Raw genomic sequence first — 24,232 nt, 5'->3', positions numbered from 1 at the left:
CACCACTGGAAGGTGGGAGGCTTCCCTCTCTTTCATAAGAAATGGGGTTTATTCTATTTCTCTTTAGACAAAATAACTCAATTAACAACTCCTCTTCAGCTGCTTTAGGGAAGAAAAGTCACACCACCACAATCTGGCAGTTTATTTTGATATCCAAATTTGAAACAAATCTTTCTTACATCCACAAGTAACACAAATCTTCTTCTCTCGACATACCCTAGAAGTCTTTAAGTCCACTCATTCAACTAGCAGAATCTCTAACTAAACAGGAATGCAGATATATCAAAGAAATTCAAAGAACTCAAAATTGAACCCTGGCCTCAGATGTCAGTCAAGCCAATGTGGTGAAACAACATTTGGTAGTTCCCAGTGGTATTTTTATAGTGTGAATTTAGGGTTCTTCTCTTATAAAAAGTACTGGAAGAGAGTCCACAAGAAGAGCATGACCAATTCATTTCAGAGGTCTGGTGATTAATAGGAAAGGAAAGTTGTTTAGAAGCTTTCCCTCTCACCAGTGTTGTAAGCACATACCTGATATTCAAGCCAGTGCTCTGGTCCAGTTTCTCCCAGCTTTTCAATCTCCCCAGAAGTTTCTAAAGCAGGGATCAAAAGGAAAGTCAAAGACACAGATAAATGTTCTAGCAGCAAATTTTCACAATCCCCACTTCAAGTCACTCTCTCCTTTTCCTCCTGAGGATGTCATTAATTCCTTATCGAGTACTTTCAGTTTGTCATTCTCCAAGTCCTCAGAAACATCTTCCCTGTCATCACAGCTCTACAACTGCAGAACCCATATTAACACTGCAGCACTAGAGATTATCTAGCCCTGTGAGCTACCAGCCTCTTGGCAATGGTGAAGAAAAAGAGCTGTATTCTTAGCACCAGTTCAGTAGCAGCTGAAGTGCTCACTTATCTTCATTTTCTCCTACAGTTTTTTTCTTCCAGTCAATACCAGGCAGTGTTATCTAAAGCTGATCAAGCATCAGCAAAGGTCTGCAGATCAACGAGTTCACACAATCTTGACAACTCTTTGTATAGTTTGATCTAGAGTGAGATGGAAATCAGACCATTCTGTTCACCTAAGCCCACATTCTGGCCCTGCTGGCATTGAAAGCAATCCCTGTGCATATATTGAGGTTCACGGTGTTCAGCAACACCGTATCTGGACAGAGCTCAACACTACATTAGCACTTCCAGGAAAAGTAAAAGATAAACAGCAGGGCCAAAGAAAGATACATGATGAGATTGCCCTTTATACAAAATCTCATTGTCTTCATTGCCATAGATGCTCTCATGCTGACATTGAGCTTGGGAATGCCTGGTTCAAACCCATCAGTTAAAACAGATATCACTTCTCCACCAACACAATACACGAAGAGCCTACAAGACAGAACAGGTAAGGAAGGAAATCCCTGTTGTGTTCATCCACTACATGTTCCCAGCTCCTCACCTCATTTTCCAATTCAACAGTCACTAGCTGTGCTTGGACTTTCTCATAGCGTTCCAGTTTTCGTTGGAGACCTTCTACCTCCTCTTTAAGCAGTCCGTTGTTTTCCTTCATTTCCCTGTGGTAGGAAGAGATGATTAGAGTCATACCACTCCATTCACTCTCACAAACTTCCAGATACACAGGCAATCCCAGGGGAGCCCTGACATTTATGACACAACTGACTCACTTCTATGACCCTCACAGCAAAGCCACCGCTACAGAATAACCCAGCAGCTTTATTTAGCTGATTTTTGCCTTCCTTAAGCACCATCCCAATGATGTCCAAACAACCTGAAGTTTTGTATCTTCTTTACTGATTGGTGAACCAGCATGAAGAGTAATAAAAGACTCCCAGCTCTAATCTTCAGTCAGACTGAATGCAGGATTCGAGCACAGCAAGAGGTAGACACTTGAGCTTTGAGTACTCCAATGAATAAGCAAGCACTGAGTCTGTTGGGTTTTACTTCAGAGGTAAGGGTGTGATGAAACTCAATTAAAAAACTACCTTGTCTGTTGGTATCATGTTTCTGTACACAAAAAAATAATCAGGAGAAAAGACTCCAAGATAAACAATTTAAAACTATGCACTTAGTGCCATGGTCTAGTTGACTGGGTAGGACTGGGTGATCTTGGAGGTCTCTTCCAACCTGGTCAATTCTGTTCTATACTGAAACAGTAACACAAAGCAAGCCAAGGGAAATTTGATTTTAGTTGACAAAAAACATTCAGGTAATTCAATGGTGCCAGGTCCAGCTGGAGAGCTGTGACTAGTGGTGTCCCCCAGGGATCACTGCTGGGGCCAGTCCTGTTCAACATCTTCATCAAGGACATTGATGAGGGCACAGAGTGTCTGCTCAGCAAGTTTGCTGATGACACCAAGCTGGGAGGCTTGGCTGATCCAGCTGAAGGCTGTGCAGCCATCCAGAGAGACCTGGACAGACTGAGAGCTGGGCACAGAGGAACAAAATGAGTTTCAACAAGGACAAGTGCAGAGTTCTGATCTGAGGAGGAATAACAAACTGCACCAGTACAGGCTGGGAGGTGATCTGCTGGAGAGCAGTCCTGTGGAGAGAGACCTGGGGGTCCTGGTGGATAACAAGTTATCCATGGCACAGCAATGAGCCCTTGTGGCCAAGAAGGCCAATGGGATCCTGGGGTGTATTAGGATGAGTGCGTCCAGCAGACCAAAGGAGGCTCTCCTCCCCCTCTACTCTGCCCTGCTGAGACCTCATCTTGAATACTGTGTTCAGTTTTGGGCTCCCCAGTGTAAGAGGGACAGGGATCTGCTGGAGAGGGTCCAGTGGAGGACTCCAAGGATGATGAGGGGACTGGAGGGCATGGTTTATGAGGAGAGGCTGAGAGACCTGGGGCTTTTTAGTCTGGAAAAGAGAAGACTTAGGGGGGACTTGATAAATGTTTATAAGTATCTGAAGGCTGCCAGGAGTGAGAGGACAGGCTCTGCTTACTGCTCCCTGGGATAGGACAAGGAGCAATGGGTGTAAGATGCAGCTCCCCCTCAACACAAAGGGGAACTTCTTTACTTTAAGGGTGACAGAGCACTGGCACAGGCTCCCCAGAGAGGTTGTGGAGTCTCCTTCTCTGGAGACTTTCAAGGCCTGTCTGGATGTGTTCCTCTGTGATCTGTTAGATAGTATTGTCCTGCTCTGGCAGGGGGGTTGGACTCAATGATCTCTTTGGGTCCCTTCCAAACCTATGATAATTTGAGCTTGGTTTATTTGGCTTTGGAAAAGGTTGGTTTTGAGGTTGATGGGGAATTGCTTGGTTGTTTTTTAAATGCATTCAAAAAAATTGAAAGTTTACTTAAAACCACCTAAACCCAAACAACAACAACAACCCTTTAAGGCAAGGTCTTCCACAGTACACAGCAATTCAATTTTTCGCATGAATTGCTGCTTCAAACCCCCAGAAATTCCACTCTACCAAGAGTTGTATCACAGCACTTCAGAAATTTAAACAAAAAGACTTCCAAAACACTATGCTGGGACAACAGGCTTTTAAAATAGTGGTAATAATAACTAAGCCAAAGTAGTTATTGAACAAATGTTCAGCTCTCTCTTCTCTCCAACAGGGATTTCTTTACCACAGAATATCATAGAATCAAGCAGGTTGGAAGAGACTTCCAAGAACATCCAGTCCAAACTAGCACCCAGCCCTGGCCAGTCAACCAGACCATGGCACTAAGTGCCTCATCCAGGCTTTGCTTCAACACCTCCAGGGACAGTGACTCCACCACCTCCCTGGGCAGCCCATTCCAATGCCAATCACTCTCTCTGCCAACAACTTCCTCCTAACATCCAGCCTAGACCTCACCCACCACAACTTGAGACTGTGTCCCCTTGTTCTATTGCTGGTTGCCTGGCAAAAGAGACCAACCCCACCTGGCTACAGTCTCCTTTCAGGTAGTTGTAGACAGCAATGAGATTAGCCTTGAGCCTTCTCTTCTGCAGGCTGCACACCCCCAGCTCCCTCAGCCTCTCCTCATAGGGTTTGTGTTCCAGGCCCCTCACCAGCTTCATTGCCCTTCTCTGGACACGTTCCAGCACCTCAACATCTCTCTTGAATTGAGGAGCCCAGAACTGGACACAGTACTGAAGGTGTGGCCTGACCAGTGTTTCCTGAAGCTCTGGAGAGTTCACCACTACCTTTAAACAGTGAGTTTTGTGCTAACAAACAGATATCAGCATCCAGAATGATCAACAGACTTTCTGTGAGGCACTTGATGTGTTCAGGAAGATCACCCAGATCTTGGCAAATCCTCTCATCCAGTAACCATCACATGTGACACTTCTGCTCAAGTCCTGTGGAGTATTTATATTAACTAAATTTCCCTCCTTCTCAAGTTTCCCACATGGAAGCTCAGAAGAGGGATTTGAATAGCAGGTACAGGAGAACACAAGAGAACCCTCTCAGTGACTGAACCCTTCCTTCACCTGAAGTAGGCATTTTCCTCCCTGAGCTGGCGTAATTCCCGCTCCATTTTCGGGAAACGGGCCAGTTCTGCTTTCATGTTCTTGACAATTACAGCATCATGTTCCTGCTGGGAGAGCTTCTGTTCCAGATCCTGGAAAACGGGGAATGACAAGAGGACAACAATGATTAACGTAGGACTCACACCAGCTACCCCTCCACTGCATTTTTAAACTCAAATCTATGACTTGAATGAAGTGGGAAGGGGATGCAGTAGGTCTTCTGCTCCAATCTATTGCTCAAAACAGGAATGACTTGTTCCACTTCTAACACCTGACCTGGCCTCTTCCCTACCCCTGTTCATCCTAACAAAAGTAAATCACTGCTAATCATTAAAAGGACCTTCTTCTATTGACTAAACCAAACCTGTGATCTTCTTGTCCTTTATTTCTCTATCAGTCAATAAAGCATAGAGAGAGGCACTGGGATAACCTGCAAGAATTAGAAATGCAAAGAGCTACCCAAACTTGCATTTTAGCATTATGGTAGAGGTAGTTTTTTTCACCACACAAAGAAATTCAAAGAAGAGAGCTGTCTAATATCCTGTTTCCTGACTTTTCCTTTCAATGGAAGGTTCCTGCAATGGCAGAACTGGCAATGAAGCAGGCTGCCAAGAACCACAGGCAGTGCCACTATCAGCAGCAATTCTCCCATCAACCTGCATGTTGATTTGAAAGGATCTAAAGCATCTCTATAGTCACATTTAACTTGGTGTGGCTTTTAAAGTTTTGAAAGTAATTGTACTTTCTAAAAGAGCCAAACCCATCTCCAGAGGAAGGAGAAAAGTAACTGTAGCTGCTGGGTTCATTCTCCATCACTTACAAGACGACTGCTCTAGAAGGTAATCCCTTGCAGAGCAATTTTGTGCTCTAGCAGATGACCAAACAGAACATAGCACAAGGATATAAATCACCTTTCCATAGAGAAGGCACAGGTGGAGCTTTTCCCTGTCAACTGATAGAGAAAGGTGAAGTGTGTCCTGTTAGAGCCAACTGTAGGCTGCCTGATCCATCCAACTGAACTTAGCAAACAGCTTCAACTCCTGCTGGTCACCAAATCAGATTATTCCATGACAATCTAACCCTTTTTTAACTCCAACACTCCTTTCACGGACGAAAACCAAAACTAAAGCTTTACACAAAGCCAGAGAGTTTCTTACCTTAATCTTCTGCTCATATTCTGTCAACAGAGATTGGCTTGCTTGCAAGGTCTGGATTTGCTGACTAGCCTCTTGCCATTTTCTGTTAGACGGAGACACAAGAGGTGTTCAACACCCAGGAATCACATACCAGAAACAGCCAAATGCAGAAGTAGTTCTGACAAATGTTTTCAAACACCACTAAGAAGGTATAGAGTGCTCTTATGGAAGACGGTCTTTCACACTGATACCATCTCCCTCTAATTTAGAGGCAAAAACACCCATTTTGATAACAAGGAGTATGAGAAATATGCAGAACTCAAGGCACCTTAACTCTGAAAGCAACAAATATCCACTTGCAGTAAATAAAGAGCACCTTTGGACCCAAAGAGCTGAACACAGAAAGCAAGGATAAACACACTCCTTCCTACCTTTCAACTACCCCTCAACTACAATCCCAGGCTTGATATTTGTGTTCTATCTCTAAAGTTTGGATTAGCCTTTCCCAAATGTCTTCTGCTAACTCTCTACCATGAGCATGAGACACCATTGAGATTTTAAGTTCAAATCTGCCTTTTTTTCTCTCAAGGTAACAATTAACTTGCACCTCAGAGCTAGTTTCAAACAAAGGTTGTAACCACACATCCAGATCAAAGAACTCTTTTGAAGAGCGGAAATCAAACACTGTTGAAAGTTCTGAGTGAAGACAGCTGCAGAAGACTGAAGTTTTGTTTGCCTTTTTCTCCCTACAGTCATTCATCCCCTGCTTACTTCTGTTGAACATCCAGCTGTTCCATCAGTTCCTGCTTCTGAGAGTCTTGGCTTGTCATCTGCATCTCTTGATTCATTATATTCCACTGCAGCTCAGACATTTTCCCTTTTAATATAGTGATTGTCTGAATTAATGGAAAGAGAGAACACATATATAGGATTATGACTCTCCAAGCTGGGCATTATGGATGGTGACAGACAAGAAATCATATCCAACTAAAAGTACTGAACCTAGAAACAATCCCACTCTCTGGCAAATCTTCAGACTGCAATTCACCTCAAAAACAAAAGCAACAGAAAATCATTAAGTCACTTTAATCTGTCACCCAAAATTGTCATTTCCATTACCTATTAAGTGGGTGACCTCAAACTGGCACAAAAAGTATCAAGCTTCAAAGCTAAATGATGATAAAACACAAGTGTATATATAGAATCAACCAGGTTGGAAGAGACCTCCAAGATCATCCAGTCCAACCTAGCACCCAGCCCTAGACATTCAACTAGGCCACGGCACTAGGTGCCTCATCCAGGCTTTTCTTGAGCACCTCCAGGGATGGTGACTCCACCACCTCCCTGGGCAGCTCATTCCAAAGTCAAAAAATAAACTGAACATGTTTGGTTTTGCCTCAACCAGTCACCACTAAGCATTAAGCTGTCCTTAAAAGTAGGGACCAGTGGTTTCTAAAAATTTTCTTCTAAGTACCTGAAGCCTCAAGAAAACCTCAGAGGTTTGTCTCAGCCATTACTCAGCTCCCTTCAACAGAGAAGTGGAGAAAAGCCTCCAAGCATAACACAGGGTGTGTTCTACACAGACACACAGGGGTCTCATCTTGATGTGGAATTAACAGATAACTGGAACTGCTGCATTCATTTCATGTGTGGGGTTAGTTTCCCCCCACACCTTGACCTTCCCCCTGGATTTAATCACTTACAGAATAGAATCATAAGAATGGTCTAGGTTGGAAGGGACCTCAAGGATCACCCAGCTCCAAACCCCTGCTGTAGGCAGGGACACCTCCCACTAGAGCAGGTTGCTCAAGGCCTCATCCAACCTGGCCTTGAACACCTCCAGGGAGGAAGCACCCACAATTTCCCTGGGCAACCTGTGCCAGTGTCTCACCACGCTCACAAACTTATACCTAGCATATTAAATCTGTTCACCTGCTTTACCACATAGATACATTTTCAGTGGCACCTAAGCAGGAGGAAAGCTTAGGGACTTGGCAGTTGTTGATCCACAACCAATGCAGGAAAACAAATGAAACAGAAAAGTTGCAAATGAACAAGTGGAAGTTAACTGTAACAGTATCTGAAAAGTCTGAGGGTTAAGAAAATGCTCCTCCTCATTCAGAACTGAATCTATTATCCAAGCATCCACTCTGCAGTGGAGCACACAAGCATTTAAGACACACTTTGTGCATAACTTCAGTCTCATCCACTCGACAGCTCTCCTTACTTCCCTGAACACCTTCCCATCTTATCTCCTCCATCATTTCCCCTTTCCTTACTCAAGATCATGTAACCTGACTTCCAAGCCTAACGTTGTATGTGCCTTATGCTTTTTTAATCCTTCTTCACATCAACCTGCCCAAGAAATCCTATCAGTAACTAACACAGCAGCACATTCTGACCTGCTCACTTGTGCCAGGACTTGGCTAGGTTCTACGCTTGGACAGCCAAGGCTCACACCACCAGGGCAGTTTCCAGATGATGAACACAGTGATTCCAATTTATTTACCTTTCTTTTTTAGGTCAGAAAGGACATTTTCAGTTCCCAAGAACTGCAAACTCAAGTGAAGCCATGAACAGATTAAAAAAATTACACTGTTCTTACTTCATTAGCTTCAGCTAATTTGCTCTCCTTTTCTTGCAGCTTCTTACTCATTGTCTCCATGCTCTTCTTATAGGATTTGTTCATCTCCATTTGTTCTTTCAGTTTATTTTCAGCTTCTGTTTCCCTTTCCTGATACTGCTTTATGCGTGTGAGCAGCTCCTGGTTACGATCAGCCTCTCGCTTGTAAAGGAAAAAAGAATGCACAGAGATGTAAGAAAATAGCACAAAGATGAAGCTTTTTTGTTCCTGCTGTTACATCCCTCATTACTGTGGTCACCAAGGCACCCCCAAGAAGCACTGCTACTCAGACCACAGCTTTCATCTTTGCATTAGCAAGAGCAAAAGAATCAATCCAGTGTCAAGGAACTACCCAGGACCGTGGAGCTAAAAAATAGAGACAGAGTCTTCCAAATCTCTTAGGCTGAGACGTGACTATGAGAGCACAGACTTGGTTTCACAAACTTCACTGCACACACTCAAGCAGATATAAGATGAAAACATCTGATGCTTCAATTTAAAGCTGGCCCATGCATAGCAAATTGACTTTCAGGAAGTCAGATATCAGGAGTTGGGTTAATGAGACAAACTTCCCTCTGCAACTTCAGGAAATTGTATGAGGCTATTTAATGAGGGCTTAGTGCTCAGGATTATTGATGAACACAATCAATACTTGTGCACTCTGAAGACCTTCCATACACCATTTCAGTTTATTCCTACCACAAATTGAATAACTCTTATTGAAAAACTGTGCAGTAAATTGCTTTGCTAATCAAAGCAAAACGAGACATGGATTTACATAGTAAGCAAGGATTATGCAAAGCAATGTGAGGCTCCTTAAAACCTTTATCCACATGGCTCAAAAAAACTACAAAATCTGAGCTGGGTAATTACCACAGTGCTGGATTAGTGCTGCTCCCTTTTTTTTTGTACCAGTATTTTAAGGGTTCCTCTGACTGACTCAGCTACATTCCAGTTTGAACTCTTCCTGGCTTAGTCCCACATCACCTGACTTCAGAGGAACAGGGGATTTAGTCACTGACTTGCCCTTTCACAGCTAGCCATTACATCTGTCACCCAGCACCCTAGTATAATACAACAAAACATGTTTATTCCTTTTTAAATAATCAGCAGCATGTAAGAGACCTCCAAGATCATCCAGGCCAACCTAGCACCCAGTCCTAGACAATCAACCAGACCACAGCACTAAGTGCCTCAGCCAGGCTTTTCTTCAACACCTCCAGGGACAGCAACTCCACCACCTTCCCTGGGCAGCCCATTCCAATGCCAATCACTCTCTCTGGCAATAACTTCCTCCTAACATCCTGCCTATACCTCTCCTGGCACAACATACCAGACTCCAGAAAGTGTCAGTTTTTCTGCTGGTGACAACCTAAGTGGGGCTTTTTTCTGTAGCTCATGTACCAGACATGAGCTGCACTTCACTTCCTGCTAAGGGTCCCAGGCTCAAAGTCAGCTTTGTTTGGCAGGGAGATGTGACAGCTGCCAAACCTTGCAGGGACCAACCATCAACCACTGTCAGTCAGACCAGTGCAGCTGCCTTGGCTGTCTTTTACCCTCACAGCCAAACTTCCCAAAGTTTTCCCTGCCCACGATCCTGATTAAGAGCAGCAGCAGCATATTACAACTTCCTTTTAACATCCAGCCTAGACCTCCCCTGCCACAACTTGAGACTATATTCCCTCATTCTGCCTAGCAGAAGAGACCAACCCCACCTGGCTACATCCTCCCTTCAAGTAGTGGTAAACAGCAATGAGGTCACCCCTAAGCCTCCTCTTCTCCAGTCTAAACACAACAAACTCCACAGATCTACTACTTATTTCAGTAACACAGTTAAGCAAACTTATGTGGGCATAAAATCAGCAAGCAATAAAAGCTGTTAGTCCCTGAGTGAGGCTCACTGCTTTATCAGAGCAAGCTCTCTCGGGTGACAGCACATGGCTGGCACTGCTACCATTCCAATTAATTACAGGCACACAAACTAAACGCTTGTGATTGTGCCAGCAGAAGTTTACATTCATCTGGGAGAAAAACACTTAAATACTTCTGGGAGAAACAAGCAACAAATCCCTTTTGTTACCGTTACTTGTGACAACTTCGGTGCTAAACTGTCAGAATCTAGTGATCAGACCACCAGTTTGTCCATCAAGCAAGGCTTTGGTGTTCACACCCTTGTGCACATTAGCAAGGTGGCGTACTGTGAGGGAATTGGTAGAGTGAAGCAGTTGGTGCTGAGATCTGGATACCCACACCACCATCACATTCTGCAGTACATGCATTCCAGAGGCATTTACTATGGATTCATTGAAGTCTTGCTCTGAAGACAGCATCTCTTAGCAGTTGGGGGGAACATTAGGCTTGCTCCTGGACTGCATCTTTTAGTTAGTTTCATCAAAGCTGACATTTTAAGACACACTACTGCAAATCAAAGCACAGCACATGAGAAGTCAAGAGCCTATTCCTGATCCAAACTAAAACACCAATGCAGACACACCACATATGTTCCAGCTCAGCTCTATGACACCAACCCATGCACAGCTGTCATACTTACTTCATAGTTTCTGGCATTGGTGTTAGCTGCCTTCTCTAGCTCAATGCGAGCTCGTTTGTGGCTAAGCTCCATCTGCATCTTCTCCCTTTCCACTTGCAGGAGCTGGGATTTGGAGTGGATCTGCCCAGCCTGTTCTTCCAACTAGCCAGGTCATGCATGAAAAGAGACATTACACACCATTAACAGCACTGCAACAACATCATCTTCCACCCCATACTGCTCACTGCATGACATTTTACAGTTTAGAAGAAACCTGTGTTTGTTGTACTTGTCTTCTCACACCAGGTGCAACAGAGGAAACCAAGAGTTTACCAACACACTCAGAAACCCACACCAAGCAACAGTGTTGCTTAAACATTAGCGAATTTCAAGTTCTTCATTCAGAATTTCTTAATCTCTAAAGGCACTCACAACAAAATGTACTTCTCCCTGTAAAAAAAGGTTAATTATGAACTGCCCAAGGCTCATAAAAATAACAGCAGCTACCCAACAGCAGAGATCATGCTCCCCATGAAATTTAACTGCTGTGCAAAGTAACATGTTCTTCTATTGCCTGCTACTGCATAATGCTTCCTTTTTTTTATCATTCCAATTACCTCACAGCACATATAACATTAATTAAATACCTCACATCCAAACAGTGGCAACCAGCACAGAGCTAATGAAGGCTCTCTAAACAGAGCAAGCCACCTCTAGCCATCTTCGCAACCAGAGAGGTACCACAACAGAAAATGCCTATTTTTTGTCAGCATTCCAAATGCAAAGCTTATTTTGTACTTAGAGACTGAAGTTAAAAAGAAAATAAATTATTCCAGCCTAATAAACCATCCTCATGATCCAGCCTGTCGACATACTCCGTGCTTTGTAAGGCAGCTCACAGGAAATAGTCACAACCCACATCACAAGTAGAACCAGAGCAGAAAGCACAAATGGTCACCATATCAAAGCCATAGCATAAGGCAAGGCTCCTGTAAGTGTTCAGGCAAAAAGATTTTAAGGAAGCTTGAAGGGAAAAAAAGGTAACAAATTACTTACTAGAAGAGTAACAGATATCAAGTTCCTTTGTTCAGCAATATGAAAACAACTTACAATTTAATTTCCTGAGCTGGTGTAGCAACATAACAAGTAAGGAGTACTGATAGAACAAGCACAGAAGCAATTCAAAGGACCTTTCTTAAATTTTCACAAAACAGAAATAAATGTCTGACACTTCAGAAAAAAAAAAAGAAATCAAAGATTCCAGGGTGTTGACCAAAAGCAAGCTTCCACTATTGACCTGGCACGAATGTTAATCTAGAAAGAATGGTCAGATCTTAATTAAATCAATTCTGATCCCTGGAAACAAAAGGAGTCTACAACCACACTGAAGTGACACTGTAGGCAACACCAAGCTGAGGACACCTCACCTGCATCCTCTGCTGGTACTGAGCCTGCAAGGAGCTTTGAGATGAACCTGGCGTAGCCAGCCCAGACACCCCTTCCATACGCTGTGAAATAAAGTTGTTGAGGGATCTCAGGGTGGAAAAAACAGTGGTGTTGTCTTGCAAGTCCTCCATGGCTCTGGAAATACACAGAAAGTAATTAGCAGAACATTAAAAAGCAACCTCTGGTATAGTGGCTGCTTTGTTAGACACATCTCTGCACTGAGGAACCCCTAAGTGCGAGGTACAGGGTACAAAACCCAGCCTGCTCACTACATCAGCCACAGACTACTGCTGGGGGCAGCTCGAACCAGAAAACACTACCCAACCACACCCGAAGCTGCAGGTGTCTGAAATGAGCCACTGATGAGAGGTAGCCTGAGCTGCCCACCTGAAACTGTTTGCTTTTACTTCAGTAACTCCACCCCCTCCCCAAACCTCAGCCTATCAGCATACAAATAACAGGTGTCATAAATCACACTTAATCAGCTTCTCCTCTCCTATACAATCAAACATTGCAGGACATGAAGATCTACAGCACCTACCACTGACAAACAGAACTCGTTACTCTGCCTCCAAACACATGAGGTTGAAAGCAGGTGTAGGAAATTACTCCACATCAGCAGCAAACTCTGCTTCCCACACAGCTTGATTCTGGTTTCCAGAAAGCACTTTGCAATCTAATTTCCAGTACCAAGACTTCTCAAGCTCACAGATCACTTCTCTAAGAAAAATTGTGTCTCCTCGTTCACATAAAAGCTTTTAGGACAGATTCTGCAGTTCTTCCTTCACATCTGGAAGGGTACTAACTAAATGGCCAAACACAAATGGAGCCTAGAGCTCAGAAAGCCCAACGAGGTTCCCTGGGAGACTTCAGGAGGTGAGTGCCTCTAGTGACTGCACACGCCACAGAGACCCAGAAACTCAAAAGAAAGTTCAGGACCAGGAAAGGCAAAGCACAAGATGCACACAGCCTTATGTGACTTCATCCTCTCCAGGGATCTACTTGGCAGAGTGGCACGGGAGAAAGCCCTGGAGGGAAAAGGGGCCCAAGAAAGCTGGTGCATGTTCTGCAAGCCCAGGAGCAGTACATGCCAAGAAGGACTAAGGCAGGCAAGAGTGGCAGGAGGCTGGTGTGGGTGAACAAGGTGCTCCTGGACTTACTTGGGCAAAAAAGGAGAGTCTGTAAGCAACAGAAAGGAGAACAGGCCATGTGGAAGGACTACAAAAAAGTTGCCCAAGCATCCAAGGATCAAGGCCAGGCTGCATGAGACCTTGAGCATCCTGGTCTAGCGGAAGGTGTCCCTGCCTATGGTACAGGAGTGGGAACCAGGTCACTTTCAACCTAAACCACTCTACGAACCCATAAATTCGTCTGTAAAGCCCCAGCAGACAGGTACGTCCCCACCTCTCCAGCGAAGGAAACCCTTTGGCAAAGGCTCCCTCGCAGGGCACCTGGGACCCCCTGCGCTCACAACCGAGCGCCCAGCGCCGAGCGCCAAAGCCCCGGCAGCAGCCGCCGCGAGGGCACGGCTGCTCCTCTGCAGCCGGTCCGCCATGGGCACTGCGTGGGCTTGGTCCTCACGGAACCTCATCGAGGTCGCGGAGGGGCAACGGGGCTCCGGTATCACCCACAGCCCTGCCCCGCCTCGGAGGCGGCGAGCGGCCGTCCGGGGAAGGGAGGAACGGCGACACGGTACAGCCTCCTTACCTCTCTCTCGGGTGGCCGCGCTCGGCCGGACGCGAACGCCAGCCGGGCCGAGAGGGGCCGAGCGGAGCCGAGCGCAGGCGGCGGCCCCAGCCCGCTCCGGTGCCTGCGCTCAGCCGCGGCGGGCGGCGCGCGCCCCGCTTGGATCTCCCTCCTCGGCCCGGCCGAGATCTCACGGGAGCTGGCGCGCGGCTCTCGCGCGAGCAGCGCCCGCGCCGCCGTAAGCACGGGGCTAGGCGCGCACCGCCGCCCTACCGTAATGCCTCCCTATGGGCGCGGCACTTCCAGCCCGGCCTCCTCCCGCCTTCCCGCGACGCACTGCCCCAAAGCCGCTGCGTGCCGGGGGCCGAGCTGCAGCGCTCCTGCTGCCCCTGCAGCCCCAGGAGCAGCAGGGAGAGCGGACGCTCAGCCAGCGCGCTGCTCGCTCCAGCGCCTGGGCCGGCCGCCGGCCACGGAATTTGCACGGCGTGAACCGACTCCGTGTTTCCCCTTTCCCGAACAACAGGTAAAGCGCCCCCCGCTACCCGCTTTAGACTGTTGGGATAACGCCCTCGCCTACAGCGTTCAGTACGGTGATCCAGATCGGGAGGTTTGGACGCATCTGTAAGCAGTGCCCGCGGAGATGTTCCTACGGCGAAAGATCTGGAAGCCCTAAAAACAGGCAGTGCTACCAGCCCCTCTGGTAGCTTATGCTACAGTCAGCCTGATGAAAACGCTATTTGATATTGAAGTTGTCAGTTCCAGGTGAGGCAGTGGCTACCTTTACTTCTGCAAACAGAATCCCCGTATTGAATCGGTAATTCCCCTTGTTGGTAATGCAAGGAACATCTTCTCCTTTCACCTCTGAAACATCATAGGCTTAACATTACTGAAAGCAGAGAGGAACTTACCTCCTCCGTAGCGATGGCACAACTGGCGAGTGAACCAACCAGTGAGGTTGCCTCTTGGACCTGCTTCTTGTGAACAAAGAACACGTCGGGAAAGGTTGGAAGCCACCTAGGGCATAGTGACCACAAAACTATCTGACTTTTCAGTCTTTGGGGAAGTAAGGAGCTGGCTCAGTAAAACTGCCACCTTGGACTTGCAGAGAGTGGATTTTAGCCTGTTCAGGAGACTGATGGGCAAAGTGCCTTTGGAAGGCAGTCCTGAAGGGTACAGGAGTCCAGGAAAGCAAGCTGGACATACTTTGAGAAGGAAGCCTTAAATGCACAGGAGCAGGCTGTGCCAAAAAACACTGGCCTGACAGAATAGGGAGCTTTGGCTGGGCCTTAGGAACAAAAGGAGGGTTTATGGCCTTTGGAAGAGGGGCAGGCCTCTCATGAGGACCCTAAAGATGTAGTGAGGCTATGTAGAGAGAAAGGAAAGCCAAAACCCAGCTAGAACTCAACCTAACTACAGCTGTTAAGGACAATACAAAATGTTTCTATAAATAATTAGCAACATGTCCAGTGTCTGCTCTACCAATGGTCCAGGTCCCAACGTGCAGGAGAGCATCATCTAACATGTGCTAATAAACTACACCAGCTTTTAAGGAAGATAAAGAGGCAATACATTGTCTGAAACTCCACTTGCTGTTCCCTCTCAACCACCTTTGTGGTTAGTCTCATGTACTGCAACATTAGTAGTGCAATGATTTTCAAGCACACATTAAAAACTCGTATAATCACTGTTTTATTTTCATTTCCATTACTCCAGCCCCAGAGGTGGCCTTTCAGATTGCTCCTCTCCATTCCCAACTGTTTTCTCCACAGGTGAGAAGCTAGATTGGCTGTCACTGCTTGTATAAGTTGCAGATAAACCCAGTAGGACACCACCCTGTTTATTTTTAATTGGGAATGCTCAATGTGCTTAAGAGATGTGGCAGATTTTTCCAGGTTCATCTCAACAAGGGAACAGCTCAGGTCAGGGGTTGTATTCCTGGTATTTTTCTTCAAACATATGCCAAGTTCAACTTTCCAATCAATGCCTGATCACCTGTTTGATAACCTGCAGTTCTCAGCTTTCATCTTCCTTTGTACAGTCTTGCCAGATAATAAGATTCAGCAGAGTCCTTCCGGCTGGCCTGAGGCTTTATAGTTCTCACGGTTTGGAACTGCTCCTTCAGCCTGTTTTCCAGCAGATGGGACTCATGTCCATCCCAGAATTTACAGAGCATTGTTCCTCTTGGCTTTAAAATACTTTGGGACAGATTCAGAAGGCCTAAACATAGACTGATCAGCTTCTGATGGTCCAGTTCTTTAATGCCTGTGGCATTAGGTGCCATGTCACTCAAGATAACATCCACCTTCTCTGCAGGAAGCAGGCTCTGAATTGTCCTCAGCGTGTTTGGGTCTGTAATGTCAGCCTGTGACAGGAAGACTGCTCCTTCCAGAGGAGAAATCCGCAGGAGGTCAACCCCAAGGATGAAACCAGTGGGGACAGAAGGATCTAGATTAGCAGAATGACAAATTGAACACTCAAAAGGTTGCAAATAACCCACAAGAGCTCTGTGTCAGTCAATAAACAAAACACCTATCACCTGCCATGTCTTCTTGTCATTAGACCATCTGCTGCATGGCTTGCTATAAGCTAATCCGTTCAAGGCATGAAAACTCAGTCACACTGGGTGAGGACTATTTTTCTTATCTTTCTTCTGCTCTTTCAAGATAGATAGCCCAGAAATCCTGGACAATAGTACAGATGATAACATCTTATCTTGTAAATATTAATGGCTTAAAACACATAACCAGTATGTGGTGGTTACCACCACTTCTCAGTGGCAAACACCTGCTGGAGGCTACACCAGTTTCAGAACCAGAAGAAGGGATGTGCTGTCCTTCAGCAAGACCCTGACAGGCTAGAGAGTTGGGGGCGGGGGGGGAGAAATTGAGTGAAATACACCAAGTGTGCTGCTATTCAGCAAGACCCTAACAGGCTACAGAGTTAGGGGGGGAGAAATTGAGTGAAATACACCAAGGACAAGTGTAGAGTCTTGCATATAGGATAAAACAACGCCAGGGACCAGTATAGACTGGAGGCTGATCTGCTGGAAAGCAGCTCTGGGAAAAAGGACCTGGGAGTCCTGCTGGACAACAGGATGACTGTGAGCCCAGCAATGTGCTCTTGCTGCCAAGAAGACTGCCTCTAGAATATCGTATCTAATTCTGGGCCCCTCAGTTCATGAAGGACCTCAAGGAAGTGCTTGAAAGAGTCCAGAACAGAGCCACAAAGTTGTTGAAGGCAGTAGAATATCTCCCTTATGAGGAAAGGCTGAGGGAACTGGGGCTCTTTAGCTTGGAGAAGACTGAGGGGTGGCCTCATTTACATTTATAAATGTGTGAGGAGCAAGTGTTGGGAGCTGGGCTCTTCTCACTGATGTCAAATAATAGGACATGGGGCAATGGGTACAAGCTGGAGCACAGGAGGTTCCATGTAAATATATAGGAAAACTTTTTCACTCTGAGTGTGAGAGAGCCCTGGAACAGGCTGCCCAGGGAAGCTGTGGAGTCTCCTTCACCGGAGACGTTCAAAACTCACCTGGATGTGTTCCTGCATAGAATCATAGAATCAACCAGGTTGGAAGAGCACTCCAAGATCATCCAGTCCAACCTAGCACCCAGCCCTAACCAATCAACTAGACCATGGCACTAAGTGCCTCATCCAGGCTTTTCTTGAAGACCCCCAGGGACGGTGCCTCCACCACCTCCCTGGGCAGCCCATTCCAATGGGAAATCACTCTCTCTGTGAAGAACTTCTTCCTAATATCCAGCCTATACCTACCCTGGCACAACTTGAGACTGTGTCCCCTAATCTGATCTGCTCTAGGTGGTCCTGCTCTAGCAAAGGAATTGAACTAGATACTCTTTCAAGATCCCTAACATTCTGTGCTTCTGTGTGCTCTTCTCCACAATACAGGTAACCAGAACACTTCATTACACCTCCAGCAGCACCTCACAGCAAGCCTGTATTTCACAAATATGATTTCTCTATAGCACATGAAGATTTGAGTCTCCAGTGCCACGCAGGCACACACCTTCACCCTTCTGTCACTGACTGAAGCTTGCCACCACCCGTGTCCCCTCTCTCCACCCCCACCATCTCACACACTTCAGGATGAGTATCATCCCCAGCTAGCTGGCCAGACACATGCACTTACCAGCACCCAAGGCATTGACCCTCTCTACAGCAACCTGGCTCCAAGCACCAGGCGCAGCTCCACAGTCAAGAACAGAAAATCCTGGACGAAGAATATGAAACTTGTCATCCATCTCCAGCAATTTGAAGGCACTTCGGCAACGGTAGTGCTGCTGCTTTGCTGCCTTAACAAAGGGATCCTTGAAGTGCCTCTGCAACCACTGGTGCTCAGTTCCAGTTTTCTTCAGAGACCTCACTGCTGTGTGGAGACATTTGCTCACCAAGCAACGATAGCTGCCCAGAAAGACAGGCAAAGCCATCAGTTAGGGCACACTCACCATGGAGGTCCAAAGTCTCTGCGGTAATGAACTGTAACCTCAACTGCAGCTCCTCTCGGGCTCAAAATTAAAAAGCCTCCAAATTCGAGATTCTTGGCACTTTTTCTTACGTGCTCCGAGCAAAATTAAAGGGCTGGGTTTGGGATGGAGGCCTCACAGGTCACCTCCCGAGCACAGGCAGGAAAGAGGGTCCCACACCTCCGCCGCTCCTCGCTGCTGCTCTGGCCTTTGTGTCCAAGGCCCGCAGGGCACACGGCAGCTGGGCCGCAGCGAGCGGCTGGCAGCCGCTGCGGGGAGAGGCCAGAGGTGCAGCAGTACCACCAGGGCTGCCCCAGCTGCGGGAGGCTGCGGGCAGCGCTCCCTGCCTGCCACAGGCACTGCTACCACCACCTTCCAATGCTGCCCCGCTCCAGCATTTCCAACAGCGACAAACGCCCCGCGCCCATGCCCCGCTCCGAACCGAGATTTAAGGTGCTGAGACTAGCACCGCACCTCGCCGGGGTGACCTCGCCGCGGTCACCAGGCCGCCGCCCGCGACTAACGCCGCATCTCCTCGGACACCCCCACCGCCCCCCGGCACGGCACGGCACGGCCCGGCACGGCCCGGCCCGGCACGGCACGGCACGGCACGGCACGGCACGGCACGGCACGGCACGGCACGGCACGGCACGGCCCACCAGCCAGGCCAGGCCAGGCCTGAACCCCTGCCCTCCTCAACCACTCTTCACACAGACCTGGCCCCCAGCCCCGCCATGACGGCGGCCTCGGCCCGCCCTCCCCTGACGGCTACCGCGGGGCGGGGCCGGAGCGGCGGCGGCGGCGCGGAAGGAGCCGGGAGCGGCGGCGGCGCGGGAAGAGCCGGGACCGGCAGCCGCGCTTTTGGGGGGGAGGAAGAGGCGAAGAGGCAGGAAACCTGTTAGAGGTGCCTGGGGGACGGGGACAGGGGAGCCAGGAGATGAGGGTGTTGGAGAGTGGTTAAAGATTCAGGGGGACGGCTGATGAGAGTCCAGGATTTAGGGAGGGAGGTCGACTTGGGAAGGCAGTCCTGGGGGATCAGGGATTTGGGGATGGAGGTGAAGTATTTGGGGAGGGAGCCCTGGGGATCAGGGGTTTGGGGATGGAGGTGAAGTATTCGGGGAGGGAGCACTGGGGATCAGGGATTTGGGGATGGAGGTGAAGTAGTTGGGGAGGGAGTTCTGGGGCATCAGGGATTTGGGGATGGAAGTGAAGTAGTTGGGGAAGGAGCCCTGGGGATCAGGGATTTGGGGATGGAAGTGAAGTATTTGGGGAGGGAGCCCTGGGGATCAGGGATTTGGGGATGGAGGTGAAGTAGTTGGGGAGGGAGCCCTGGGGATCAGGGGTTTGGGGATGGAAGTGAAGTATTTGTGGAGGGAGTCCTGGGAGATCAGGGATTTGGGGATGGAGATGGAAGTAGTTGGGGAGGGAGCCCTGGGGATCAGGGATTTGGGGATGGAGATGGAAGTAGTTGGGGAGGGAGCCCTGGGGCATCAGGGATTTGGAGAGGGTGTTCTGGGGAGACAAGGATTTGGCAATGGAGGTTAAGGTTCTGGGGAGTGGGGGGATCACGGATGTGGTGCTTGGGGACGTGGCTTAGAGGTGGAGTTGGCAGTGCTGGGTTAGTGTTTGGATCTGATTCTTTACAGGTCTTCTCCAACCTAAACGATTCTGTGATCAAATATCTGGGGAGGGAGGTCGGGAGGAGTAGAAGGACGAGGTTTAGTGGGGAGTGGAAGCAGGCGTTGGGAGAGGAACTAGGGGACCAGGGTTTTGGGCCAGGAATGGTGGGAACCAGGTGTCTGGAGAGGGAGTGCTGGGTGTTTGGGGGGCTTCGAGGCCATCTGCCCCCCACCCTGCGCTGGAGGAGCAGCCTGGCATCCTCTCTGAAGGGTGCTGGGAGCCCTTTGGCAGAGCATGTCTTCCTCACTTCTCTCACCCAGGAGCCATGTGCACCTCCAGGCTCTTCACGCTTGTCCTGGTGGTGCAGCCGCCCCGCGTCCTCCTGGGCATGAAGAAACGTGGCTTTGGAGCCGGCCTCTGGAATGGCTTCGGGGGAAAGGTGCAGCCAGGAGAGAGCATCGAGGAGGCTGCTCGCAGGTGGGGCCTGGGTTGGTGCCCTGGGGAGAGTTGGGTGCTGGGGCAGGCTGGGCTGTGGAAGTGCTAGACCATTTGTAATGGGCTGCAGGTGGAGGTCTTATGGCTCCACAGATACCAGGCTTGTGGCCAGTGTGCTACTCGTGAGTGCAGTCATGAGCCACCTCTGAACAGAGAAAATTACCCACTCCACAGGCAATGGGGATCATCCACGTGTACAAGGAAACAGGACTGATTCCTGTTGCCTGGCATCTGCAAATCTTTAACTGTTTTCCAACCTACAAGCAGGCAGTTACCAACTGTCCTCCCTTCCATATCTCAGACTTCTAATCTAAACTTAGACCTGGTTTGCTAGTGTTGGGGCAAAGGTTCTTGTGCTATTCAGAAAGGTGCAGTTTAATTTGGGCTATATGGCAGAATTACAGCTTGTCATTGTACTGCTTAGTTTAAATGTTGAAGCTGTTGAACAGGTGCTACCTTCCAGTAGCATTTTTTGTACTACACAGAAACGTAGTGACAGATGATTAGAAATTCTCAGAGGTCTCTTATGAAAAGCACTGCAGAAATTTGTTCTTTGCCTACATGGCAGCATTTTCAAGCCCAAATGCTGAGTTAGGGAATTGAATTCCATCAGTACGCAGGTACAGCACCATTTTGGAAGCTTTTATTACTTATTTCTTGGAGCTCTTTCTTTTATCTAGTCATTAAAATTAAATAGCAGAATGCAACTGAATTGCAAAGCTGCTCTAAAAATTTGGTACCTTGTTCTTTACGTGCCTGTTGCTGACACAAAGCCACACTCTGCTGTGTTTTCATTTTCTGAGACAGGCCCAAAAACTGCCCTTGCACCTGCAGGAAGATCAGCCTTGATGTGCTCAACAGCTACCTAACAGCTTTTGCCCTGAATCCTCTCTCAGCTGTACCAATGCAACCACCTGGGTTCTGTGGTGAGCTAATCCAGGGGACAGAGGATCCTCTACACAGATGTGCATCCAGAGGCTCAGGGCAGACTTCATTGTTGTCTACAACTCCCTGAAGGGAGGCTATAGCCAAGTGGGGTTGAGCTCTTCTCCCAGGCAAGCAGCAACACAACGAGGGGACACAGTCTCAAGTTGTGCCAGAGGAGGTCTAGGCTGGATGTTAGGAGGAAGTTGTTGCCAGAGAGAGTGATTGGCATTGGAATGGGCTGCCCAGGGAGGTGGAGGAGTCACCGTCCTTGGAGCTGTTCAAGCAAAGACTCGATGAGGCGTTTAGTGCCATGGTGTAGTTGATTGGCTAGGGCTGGGTGCTAGGTTGGACTGGATGATCTTGGAGGTCTCTTTCCAGCCTGGTTGATTCTATGATTCTATTACATTGTAAAATTGTTTAGTTACTGCCAAATATGCATTAATTATTAACTGAAGACATGCTTGTGGCAAGTGCACCCGCCCCTACTGTTTCAAAGTGTCCCTTATTTTTGTAGACTAGACAAACCATGACTGGCTTCAAGACATGCTGATTCTGTTAGAGGTAGATAAAAAAAACTTTAAGTGTGTGGCATAAACAGAGCAAGTAATTGAATGTGCTTCAAGTAGCTGTGCATGGGAACGCATGGGAAAGAGCTGCCTGGCAAAGCTTCTCAAAGTGCTCTTAAAAATCTTGCCTTCCACTCTCTTGTTATAATAAATGTGCTTCCAAGGAACAGGAATGGAAGGTTTACACAGTTGCTTTGTGGGTTTCAGATGGCATTTTTGGATGGGGAGTGGTATTCCCAACCTTCTGCGTGCATGTAGTGTTAAAGAGGCTTCAGTTAGCCTCAGAGGCAGCTGGTCTCATAGCACGTGTGGCTGTTTTGGTGTTTGTTACCTGCTTCCCCACAGATCTAAAGGCTTCAGCTTGAAGCTGACAAAGTTTTTCTCTGTTTCAATGAAGCAGATCTCAAGAGTTCAGAGAATCACAGAACAGCTTGGGTTGGAAATTACATTAAAAAGTGCCTGGTTCCAACCCCTCTGCCATGGACAGGGACACCTTCAAAGCCCCATTCCACCTGACTTTGAACACTAGTAGGGATGGGGCACCCCCAGATTCCTTGGGCAACCTGCTCCAGTGTCTTGCCACCATCACAGTGAAGAATTTCTTCCAAATACTTAATCTAAATTTCTCACTTTGAAACAATTACCTTTTGTCTTTTCACTAGCATAGGACGAGGAGGGACTCTTTGGCCTGTCTCCTGATAAAAGAGTCTCTCCCCATTGTTCCTATAGGCCCCCTTTAAGTACTAAACAGCCATTCGAAGGTCTCCCTATAACTTCTAAGTGGCATAAAAGTTCTTGAGCACATCCAGCTGCAGTGATAGGATTGCTGGCACATTTTTGTCTGATCTCAGAAAAGACCATCAAGTTGCAGGGAGTATAAATAACACTAAACAATTTTCCTGAATCATCCCCTTCCAGCATAGACTTTTCCTCCCAGCCTCTACGAGCTTGAAACAACACAGAAGCCAGCCTCACCTGACACCACTGTGGTGTATGAGGCCAATTGTTTGGTGCCAGTTAGAACTCTGCTGTGCCCTGCTCTGTTTCACAGGTGCAGCTTCCACCTTTGGCTCACTGCAAGCCTTTTGAATGTGGTGATAAAGCTAGTAACTGCTTTCTTGTTCTCTCACTGCTTGCTTTCACACAAAGAAGTATTTCTTGCACAGGGAGCTCCTGGAGGAGAGTGGACTGACAGTGGACACCCTGCAGAAGATGGGTCAGATCACTTTTGAGTTCGTAGGCAACTCTGAACTCATGGATGTTCACATTTTCCGGGCAGATGACTTCCACGGAGAGCCAAGAGAAAGTGAGGGTAGGTCACTAGTGGAAGGGAAGGATGTATCCCTTCTGAGACAGGCTTGCTCCTGAAACACAGAACTGTTTGTGCCAAAATCTCTGAGAAGGGAGGCAGCTGGGCTGTCGAGGGAAGCTGCTTGTTGCTGGGCATTCAAAGCCTTAGCAGTGAAAACCCAAGAGAAAGTCTCATGCGAAGTTTGTTTCCTCCCACCAGAAATGCGCCCACAGTGGTTCCAGCTGGATGAGGTGCCCTTCAATTGCATGTGGGCAGATGATGCCTACTGGTTCCCCCTCCTGCTTCAGAAGAAGTTGTTTCGTGGCTATTTTAAGTTCCAGGGACAAGACACTATCGTGGAGCACACCCTGACAGAAGTGGAGGAAGTTTAAGAAAACAGAACCGCTCGACCCACGTGCTGCTGCCCGCATTGGGGTGGAACACCAGGAGTGCTGCTTGGAGAGGTCTCCTTTCTCAACTCTCCAGCAAAGGAGACTCACTTGTCAGGTGACCAGGAAGAAAGGAAAATCAGAGGGCTTCTTAGAGCAGAAATAAAAGTAATGATATTTTCCATGCTGTGAAGTTCCTGCTGTAGTATTACTTTAGTGGTTATGTGATTACTATGATGAAGGATTTACTGTTAAACTTTTTCTTTGCAGGTGGTTGATATTTTAAGCCTTTTTGTTTGGAAATGATTAAAATTATTTTTCAGTAAAAGCATGTAATATTCTGTTGTCAACAGCTAGCTGCCTTCTGGACTGTTTAAGAGCCTTCCAGAGGTTGGCATCCTTTCACAGAAACATTAAGTGGAATGTGATGCAGCAGAATCAATTTTCTTCTCAGTGCCTGTTGCTAGACAGGGATTCAGCATTATTTCCTGGAACAAGGTTAAGACTTGACCAGTGCTGTGAAAGCCTTCTGAAAAACCTCAGGTAAAGATCCCTCC

General features: G+C 47.5%; 3 protein-coding genes across 13 annotated transcripts in view; 1 reads left to right on the top strand and 2 right to left on the bottom strand.

The window, feature by feature from the left end:
* MAD1L1 (mitotic arrest deficient 1 like 1) overlaps positions 1-14,349 on the bottom strand; it is a 511,231-nt gene extending 496,882 nt beyond the window's left edge. For 2 of the 11 annotated variants that reach the window (XM_064153676.1, XM_064153678.1), the window contains exons 1-9: positions 13,922-14,346; positions 12,196-12,349; positions 10,790-10,930; positions 8,221-8,400; positions 6,387-6,511; positions 5,637-5,718; positions 4,441-4,571; positions 1,451-1,565; positions 532-593 (exon numbers count right to left, since the gene is read on the bottom strand). In XM_064153676.1, coding sequence (XP_064009746.1) covers positions 532-593; positions 1,451-1,565; positions 4,441-4,571; positions 5,637-5,718; positions 6,387-6,511; positions 8,221-8,400; positions 10,790-10,930; positions 12,196-12,345 — 986 coding nt within the window. In that variant the 5' untranslated portion in view covers positions 12,346-12,349; positions 13,922-14,346. Of the gene's footprint in view, positions 1-531; positions 594-1,450; positions 1,566-4,440; positions 4,572-5,636; positions 5,719-6,386; positions 6,512-8,220; positions 8,401-10,789; positions 10,931-12,195; positions 12,350-12,483; positions 12,578-13,573; positions 13,593-13,921 lie in introns of those variants that run through there. The other 9 variants (XM_064153677.1, XM_064153679.1, XM_064153680.1 and 6 more) reach the window with 8 other exon arrangements.
* A 1,224-nt stretch (positions 14,350-15,573) lies between these two features.
* Positions 15,574-19,240, bottom strand: MRM2 (mitochondrial rRNA methyltransferase 2). The gene is made up of 3 exons (XM_064153684.1): positions 19,104-19,240; positions 18,054-18,325; positions 15,574-16,345 (listed from the first exon to the last, which is right to left on the bottom strand). Exons 1-3 carry the CDS (start codon positions 19,121-19,123, stop codon positions 15,921-15,923), a joined length of 717 nt encoding a protein of 238 aa, XP_064009754.1. The 5' UTR covers positions 19,124-19,240; the 3' UTR covers positions 15,574-15,920.
* On the top strand, positions 19,173-24,003 carry NUDT1 (nudix hydrolase 1). The gene is made up of 4 exons (XM_064153685.1): positions 19,173-19,291; positions 20,328-20,484; positions 23,162-23,307; positions 23,506-24,003. Exons 2-4 carry the CDS (start codon positions 20,333-20,335, stop codon positions 23,676-23,678), a joined length of 471 nt encoding a protein of 156 aa, XP_064009755.1. The 5' UTR covers positions 19,173-19,291; positions 20,328-20,332; the 3' UTR covers positions 23,679-24,003.
* Positions 24,004-24,232: the final 229 nt, after the last annotated feature.

This window comes from Pogoniulus pusillus, chromosome 13 (assembly GCF_015220805.1).
Source record: "Pogoniulus pusillus isolate bPogPus1 chromosome 13, bPogPus1.pri, whole genome shotgun sequence".
NCBI lineage: Eukaryota > Metazoa > Chordata > Aves > Piciformes > Lybiidae > Pogoniulus > Pogoniulus pusillus.
This window is presented reverse-complemented; position numbering and strand designations above follow the sequence as displayed.